Source organism: Alligator sinensis, unplaced genomic scaffold, assembly GCF_000455745.1.
Source record: "Alligator sinensis unplaced genomic scaffold, ASM45574v1 scaffold498_1, whole genome shotgun sequence".
NCBI classification, from domain to species: Eukaryota; Metazoa; Chordata; order Crocodylia; family Alligatoridae; genus Alligator; species Alligator sinensis.
The window spans coordinates 607,945-617,212 of record NW_005842469.1 but is presented as its reverse complement, the minus strand read 5'-3'; the positions used below and the strand labels follow the sequence as shown (position 1 = coordinate 617,212).

Below are 9,268 nucleotides of genomic sequence, written 5' to 3'. Positions count from 1 at the left end.
TGTACCCAACTTTAAACCCAACTGCCTGGGAGGGGCAGAAGCATTTCTATTCAGGTACTGCTAAGGGAGGCAACTGACTTCTATCACCTCCCTGATTCCTGTTAATCTTTTTCCATTGCACAGGTGTGAACAATAGGGCTGTGCAAAAAGGCACCATTCCGTTTCGACTTGCATTTCAACGTTTTGACAGAACAGCATTTCATTTTGAATTTTGTTTCGACTTGAAAGGGGTACTCCATTTTGTTTTGTCAAAACAGTTTCGCTGTTTCGATGCTGTTTTGAAGTTTCGCCCAGAGGGTATAACGGGGAAGCTCGAAACAGCCTATAACTTTGTCATTTCTGGTCTTATTTGGATTAAACTTGTGGGAATAGCACCCCCTTCTGAGGCCATGAAGCCTGCCAAGTTTCAAGAAGTTAGGTGCAGGGGTTTCAGGGAAACTGTTCCTCAAGTTACTGACAAGCAAAACTTGTTACATGGGTGACAGTGTGCGCGCTAAGGCGCAGCAGGGTGAAAACTGCAGGCATGCCTGCCCCTGCTGAGGCCACGAAGACTGCCAGCTGTCAAGGAGATAGATGCAGGGGTTCTGGGGCCCTGCACCTCTAGCTGCTGACAGGCAAAACTCATGACATGGGTGGGTGACACTGTGCATCTGTTAAGGTGCACCCTCACTCAGCTAACACCAAGGCAGTACCCCCACCCCGGGTCCCCCTCCCTCTCCTTACTTTAGTTTCTGTTTCCCTCCAGGCAAGCCCAGCTTGAGCTTTGAAACTCGAAACATTTTGAAATTTTCGAAGCTCTCTTTTTCATTTCAATTTTGTTATTTTGAGCTCAAAACAATATCAAAATGAAACTACCGGCAAAATTTCCTACAGCCCTAGTTAACAACCCTCTCCCATTTTTAAATGGTCTTGATATTTCATTATTCAAACTATCCTTTGTTCTGCAATGCTGCTGTCTGTTAGCCTTCCCTGGTAATGTCTCTCCTATTTCAGAGCCCTGCAGAATGTTTTTAGCTCTAGCTAAAAACCTTAACTCGGGTTTGGTAATATTCACTCAGATGTAAAAATGACTGACAGGGAAGTATTGGAGGCATTGTCATGAGGCTCAAGAATACTAGATTTTGTTTTCTGAATCTGAATAAGATATGTGCCTTTAACCATAATGACTAAAGTACTGAGACAACATCTTATGACTATTTTTTGCCTAGTTTTTTATGTTTCTTAAACTTCATATATACGCTAGAAAATTAATGCACGTTTAATTTATATATTTTTTTTGCTTTGAACATAAGATGAATAATACAGTGCTAGCCCCCTACCATATTAGGAAAGCTTCTAGTTTCTTTAACTGGAGAAAAAATGTGTGGTGTGTCATATGTGATGATTTACCAGACCATGTGCACTCCCTTTTTCAAAATCCTAAATCTGCCCAGAGAGCTCTATTCATAGACTTTTATCTTTGACTGAAACCAAATACTGCCATAATATAGGTAAATAATAAATATTACATTTCATCATGATTTTCATATCTCATCATTTAGCCCCATTCTAGGGCAAAAGGAGGAAAAAACTGGTGAAACTAAAAGTACTCTTTTAGACCCTGGGGCCTGCTGACTTAAAAGTAAAAATGCTCCAAGCCATGGAATCTGGGTCCCAATTCCAAACACTCTCCACCTAAAAGGCACCCTGGGAGCTCTGGCACAGGTTACCTTAAAACCAGCATAAAGACATTTAAAATGAGAGCAGGTCATTAGTAGAGAGATATTAAACTACCATGAGTTCCCTCTAAATATTTCAAAGTTATGCCACTCCAGCTGAGGTTCAATTAGTTTTGCCCAGATCATTCCAGGGTGTGGTATGCATGCTCTGAGTTTACCAAACTAGGACCAGTGCAAAATTCAGACCTCAAGTCTAATTGGATTTCTAGAACCCATTAACCTGGAATCCTGAGTGGATGGAATTTAGGGTCATCTTTACTTGAGACTCACCTCAGACTCATTCAGTTTGCGAACTATTCAATGAACCCGGGCCAAGTTTCCAGTTCAGTGGGAAACATGAAACCAAGTATGTTGCCTGTGGTTTCAGGTTCTGTAATAAAAGGCTTGCTTGCTCTTACTGCCCAGCCCATCCTGCCTTGAAATTACACTGACATCTAGTGGCCTGTGGGGACAACACTTCAGAGAGACTCCCTACCTCTCATTAAAACACAATAGGTCAAGGCTGGCAAGCAAATATATGAATGTCAGTGCAACCCACACATGACTGTGATAAGGTTTTTCTGCTTGTCAGGATGCATCAGAGCTAGCTTTGTTGACTAAGATTATGAGGTAGGCGTCTCTCTCGCTTTCTCTCATACATACATAGCTTGTGAGCCAGATTCTGCTCCCATGTATTTAATCCTGCTTCTTGGCACTAGTTAGTGGAGCATTTTAATCCTGATCTAGCCTACTGAAGCATTACAACCCCTTCTGCGTGTATGCGTGTATGTATGTGTGTGTATAAGTACTGGTGTGGGATGGAAAGAGAGAGGGGAGATGGAGTGATATTTTGCTAAAACACTAGTGTAGGAGGCAACAGACCATCTGGCCAATGAAAACATGGAAACAAGATAGAAGCCAGAAAGCCATTAAAATTAACTATGTAGGAGCAGGGGGACACTTTCCTCTCTAAAGCAGCAGGAGATGTGCATCTTAAGATGGGTCATGGCCTGGTCCCCTATGCCATTCCCATCTGCCCGCTAATCAGCTGCACAGAATTAAGAGCCTCTTCTGAGATGCATTACCTCAGTAGTAGTCAGGAATTTAAAATAATCTCTGTGCTTTGAATCTTTAAATGGGAGTCTTGCCATTCACTTCAATAGGCATTGAATCACGTCCTTGTAATATGATGAAAAGAGGTTGATTGTCTGTGATATGTAACAGAGCAGATCCTCAAGGAATCAATTTCTAAGCTCTTGTAGGATAAGAAGGTGTTTAGAAAGGGTCAGCATAGATTCACAAAGGGCAAGTCATGGCTAACCAACCTGATTGCCTTCTATGATGAGATGACTGGCTCTGTGGATGCAGGGAGACCAGTGGATGTGGTGTGCCTTGTTTTTACTAAGACTTTTGATATGGTCTCCCACAGTGCTCGTATGGCGAGCTTTAAAGTCACGGCGAGATTTAAACTAGGTTCATCAGGGGATGGGGATGCAGAGGTGCAGGAGGACACTTTGATGTCAATACAGGTGATGCAAGGAGGAACAACCCAGGTAAGTGACAAGGGCCCAGGCAAGCTTGAGAACAAGAGGGCAGCACGAACCCCCATAGGAGGTCTCAACTGCCTCTACACAAATGCTAGAAGTATGAGGAATAAGCAGGAGGAACTTGCCCTCCTGCTAGCTAGCAAAAACCCAGACCTGGTTGGGCTTACAGAAACCTGGTGGTTATTCTACACATGACTGGGCAGTAGACATTGAAGTTGTATAGCTGGGATAAAGTAGGGAAAAAAGGGGGCAGGAGGGGTGTAGCGCTCTATGTTAAAGAGCAGTACACATCCTCGATAATTAGGATGGCTTCAGAAGAGGGGCAAACTGAGGTGCTCTGGGTTAGAATGCAAGGGGGTCGTGGGGGAAGGGACTCGATAGTGGGTGTCTACTACAGACCGCCTTACCAAGGGAATGAGCTGGACCGGGAATTTTCAGGTCAGCTCACGGAGGCTGTAAGGACAAGGGATGTGGTTGTCATGGGTAACCTAAACTACCCAGACATCTGCTGGGAGGATCAGACAGCCAGGTCTGAATGCTCACATAGGTTTTTAGCCTGCATACAGGACCTCCACCTAACCCAGGAAGTATACAATCCCACCAGAAGAAATGCCTTGCTGGACTTGGTCCTTGCCACAGGCGATGACCTGGTGAGGGATCTGCGGGTGCTCGACTCTCTAGGCATTAGTGACCATCGTCTATTGGAATTTACTATCTGGCACAAAGTGATGATAGCAAGCAGTAAGGCAAAAGTCCTTGACTTCAGGAGGGCCAACTTCAATGAACTAAGGAGATTAGTAAGGGAGACATTGGGGACTCAGAGCCTCAATGAGATGGGAGTCCAGGACAGATGGTTGTTCCTTAAGATGACGATCCTCCGAGCTCAGAGCGAGTCAGTCCCAATGTGAACCAAAGGGGGCAAGAGTGCTAAAAAGCCCCCTTGGTTCAGTAAAGGCATCCAGAAGGGACTGAGGGCAAAACGTTGGCATATAATCAGTGGAAGTAAGGGGCTATCACCAAGAAGGATTACACCTCCATTGCTCGTGATTGCAGGGAGACAGGAAGACCAAGGCAGAGACTGAACTAAGGCTGGCAACCAGAATTAAGGATAACAAAAAGTCCTTTTTCAAATACATAGGGAGTAAGAAGAATGCACCAGGTAACATGGGGCCCCTACAGGACAGGCGTGGCAATCTGGTGATTGCAGCAAAGGAAAAAGCTGATCTCAATGAGTTCTTTGCCTCCATATTTCTGAGCACGGACCAGGAAAATACCCTCACTAGGATTATGGACAGGCTCAGGGGACACGACCCTATGCCTAGGATCAGGGACAATCTAGTTAGGGAACCCTTGGAGGGGCTGGACATGTTTAAATCAGCAGGTCTGATGCTCTTCATCCGAGGGTACTGAGGGAATTGGCGGAGGTCATAGCAGGGCCCCTGGCACAGCTGTACGAGCGCTTGTGGTGTTCTGGCCAGGTCCCAGAGGACTGGAAAAGGGCCAATGTGGTCCCCAATTACAAGAGGAGGAGAAAGGAGGACCTGGGTAACTATAGGCCAATTAGTCTCACCTCAGTCTTTGGGAAGACCTTTGAGAAAATTATCGAGGAGCACATCTGCAGGGGCCCAGCATGGGAGGTAATGCTCAGGGGCAACCAACATGGGTTCACTGTGGGCAGATCCTGCCTGACTAACCTTGTTTCCTTTTATGACCAGGTCACCAAGTCCTTGGATGTAGGCGTTGAGGTGGATGTCATCTACCTGGACTTCAAGAAGGCCTTGGACACTGTTTCTCACCCCATTCTCATTAAAAAAAACTAGGCAACTGTGGGAATCGATGCCTACACAGTCAGATGGGTGGCAAATTGGCTTGATGGTTGCACCCAGAGAGTGGTGGTGGATGGGTCATTTTTGACCTGAAGGGGTGTTGGCAGTGGAGTTCCCCAGGGCTCGGGCCTTGGGCCTGTGCTATTAAACATCTTTATCAGCGACTTGGAGGTAGGCGTGGAAAGCACACTGTCCAAATTCGCTGATGACACAAAGATGTGGGGAGAAGTGGGCACACTGGAGGGGAGGGACAGAATCCAACTAGATCTAGACAGGTTACAGAGGTGGGCGGATGAGAATAGAATGGAATTCAATGCAGGCAAGTGCAAGGTGCTGCATCTAGGGAGAAGGCCTGCAACATACCTATAGGCTGGGAAACACCCTTCTCAACAACACAGTGGCTGAAAGGGATCTTGGAGTCATTGCTGACTCCAAAATGGACATGAGCTGCCAATGCGAGGAAGCAGTCAGTAGGGCTAACCGCACCTTGCCATGCATCTACAGATGCATCACGAGCAGGTCCAGGGAGGTGATCCTTCCCCTCTATGTGGCGCTGGTCAGGCTGCAGTTGGAGTACTGTGTCCAGTTCTGGGTGCTGCACTTCAAGAGGGATGTGGCTAACCTTGAGAAAATCCAGAGGAGAGCCACTCACATGGTTGGGGCAGCAGGCCAGGCCCTATGAAGATAGACTAAAGGGCCTGAATCTATTCAGCCTCCACAAGAGGGGATCTGGTGGCCATCTATAAACTCACCGGGGGGGACCAGTGGAAAACAGGTGAGGCTCTGTTCCCCCGGGTACCACCTGGGATAACAGGGAATAATGGCCACAAATTGATTGAGAGTAGGTTCAGGCTTGATATCAGGAGGCATTACTTTACGGTTAGGGCTGCCAGGCTCTGCAATGGGCTCCCAAGGGAGGTGGTGCTCTCCCCTAACTTGGGGTCTTCAAGAGGAGGTTGGATAAATATCTGGCTGGGGTATTATGATCCCAGCACTCATTCCTGCCCAGGGCAGGGGGTTGGACTTGATGATCTGTTCAGTTTCCTTCCGACCCTAGAAACTATGAAACATTGTCATAGGTCAGCTAAGGAAGTTCAGGCTGGATGAATGGACTGTAAGGTAGATAGAAAACTGGCTGTAGCATCAGGTTTGTAGAGTAGTAATTAATGGTTTGATGTCTGGTTGGCAACCGGTATCAAGTGAAGTGCCGTAGAAGTCAGTTTTGTCCAATGTCTTCATTAATGACCTGGAAGATAGCATAGACGGCACCCTCAGCAAGTTTGCAAATGACATCAAGCTGTGGGGAGTAGTAGATATGCTGGAGGGTCGGCCTACGATTCAGAGTGACCCAAACAAATTGGAGGATTGGACCAAAAGAAATATGAGGTTCAACAAAGACAAGTGTAAAGTCCTGCACTTAGGACAGAACAATCCCATGCACTGCTACAGGCTGGGGGCTGACTGGCTGGGCAGGAAAAAGACTTGGGGGTTACAATGGTATAATATTTCAATAAGCTAAATATGAGTCAACAGCATGTCCTTGTTGTGAAGATGGGTAAGAGCATACTGTGCTGCATTGGTAGGAGTGTTGCCAGCAGGTCAAGGGAAGTGATTATTCCCATCTATTCACCACTGGTGAGGAGGGAACTAGGCTTATTTAGTCTAGAGAAGAGGAGAATGGGAGGGGATTTAATAGTAGCCTTCAGTTACCTGAAGGGGGGTTTGAAGGAGGATGGAACTAGACTGTTCTTAGTGGTGACAGATGACAGAACAAGGAGCAACAGTCTCAAGCTCCAGCAAGGGAAGTTTAGGTTAGATATTAGGAAGAATTTCCTCACTAGGAGGGTAGTAAATCACTGGAACAGGTTATCCAGAGAGGTATCCTTGGAGGTTTTTAAGACAGCTAAACAAAGCCTTGCCTGGGATGATCTAGTTGGGGATGGTCCTGCTTTGACCAGGGGGTTGGACTAGATGAACTCCTGAGATCCCTTCGAACCCTAATTTTCTATGATTCTGTGATAAAGAATGAAGCCCCAAAATGGACACATAGTAGACCATGGTACTACAAGTTCCCCATATAATGCCTCAGCAACTTTGTCTACGTGCTAACTTGGAATGAAACATCTTTAAAGTAGTTCATCTTCCAGACCCAGTCTGTCAGGTATAATATAATCTTTTCTCCATTTTAGGACCAACAACTAATTTAATAGAGCCAATAAATAGCCAAATGAATGAAAACTTTCAGTCATTAGTACAGCTGATGAGAATGTTCCATATAGAAAATGGAAAATATGTTTCATGTCAAAAATATTGTTCTATCAACACTTGTTCTATCAACAATTGATTGTTCTCACAGTGTGCTTGTTTTATTTTCGCTGTTTCCAATTTTAATTTTTTTGGATATTCACGGTGCAACTTTAGTTCATCAGCTTTTTTATAACATTTCATTGACCAAATATGAATAGCTATCCAATCCCAAAAGACTCCCAATACTCATTTAAACCCATGAATAAGTCCAGTATTTTCCAATCTGTTATGCTTCATATCATTTGTTCACGTCTACTTCAATTTCTAGTCATCCCATCTAAAATATATCAGTTTGTTAAGATAAAAGGCTGTCCTGATCTACTGGTAGTTTATGGATCATAAGAACAAAAATATAATAATATAAATTTGACAAGGAGAAGAAAACGGTTTCATCTATATTCAGAAAAGAGTGAAATGCTCAATGGAATCAACAGTTGCAGGATTCAAGAGCATGCTGTAGAGAAAAAGCATGAAATAGTTATATACATTGGTATAATACAGGATTTCTTTAATAGGATTCATTCTGAAATACAAGAGGATGAAATACCATACCTCTGTCTGCACCATGGACATCCTATAAGACCGCATGTCAGACACCAGTCCTAATATATCTACAAACTCGTGATCGTGAATGTGCTGTAAGAGCCGATCCAATGCTATAAAGGTTCCCGTCCGTCCCACGCCAGCACTGTAACACACATCATCATCACAAGTTACCACTTTTTATGGGGATACTTAGGAAACACTGAGTTTGCAGGTGCAGAAAGCAAATGCCATCCTGCAGTTTGGAATGAAGGCATCATTTATGATGGAAAAAGTGTATAATTTAGAGTTTTAAAATATCTAATATATGCTGCACAGTACCCCATGTGTCCCTTATAAAGGACGCACAGAACTAATAGATTTGCAATCATTTCACCCTTTTAAAGTAAATACACAGAAAGAACTGATAAATGCATGATCTTTATAGGCTACAGAAATTGGATTTTGAGAGAGCCTGGGCCCAATCAGTCTCCTCTTCACCTTGCCCAAGGTTAGGAGCAAGGTGATAGAAAGGTTCAGGTGCCTTGCTCTGGCTAAGGAAGAATGAGTGCAAACCCTGCTCTGGGTTTGTGCTAAAGACTGACATTTGTAAATCAGGGCCTGGGGAGTCCAGGAAGACTGGATATGATGCTGGCTATAGAAACTGGTAATCCCTGACCACAGTGGCCTAATGGTGTGCTAGGCTCAGGTGGATCTTTGATCTCTCTCTGCTGCATTCTATTGTCCCATCATCTTCTTCCCATTCTCAGTTTATTAATGCTACCCTTTTTTCTTAACAATGAGGAAAAGAATAACATTAGGTCTTTTGGAATTCACAGGTACAGCTTGCATAGTTTATTGTGCTTACTAAAAAAGGACTCTATGAAGTAGAACCTGTTGTTCTACACAGCTTGGTTTCACAATCTCCACAAAGTCAACACACTTCCTGTTAAAGAAAAACATTGTTAACAGCCCATTCCCACAAAGAAATAGCTAGTAAATCTAAATGTACAATGGCCGGGGGGAAACAGAGATTAAATGACTTGTCCACAGTCCCACATGAGATCTCCGGTAAAGCCTAGATCTTCCGATTTCTAGTTTAAAGCCTATATACACTGGACTATTCAGCAACCTCCCTCTGCACCCTCCCTCCCCCCCCACCCCGCCTTCTTCCCCAGCCCCACTCTAAAAAATGAATTATGAACAAAGAAATAAAAAATCTCTATTCTAATTAAAGGTGTCTTCAGACAGACTATATAGGCAGACACAATGGAACTATAGTAGTCTTGGGACATTGGAAGGACATTTATTGTAAAATAATCCCAACTTTGTTCACTTACTCCTGCAGTGACAGAAGAGCAGTCAAGGC

General features: G+C 44.4%; 1 protein-coding gene across 1 annotated transcript in view; it reads right to left on the bottom strand.

Moving 5' to 3' along the window:
- Positions 1 to 9,268, bottom strand: part of PTPRO (protein tyrosine phosphatase, receptor type O) — a 262,760-nt gene that overhangs the window by 4,960 nt on the left and 248,532 nt on the right. Inside the window, 1 exon segment of the mRNA XM_025212519.1 lies at positions 7,930 to 8,065. Within this exon segment, the coding sequence (XP_025068304.1) occupies positions 7,930 to 8,065 (136 nt within the window).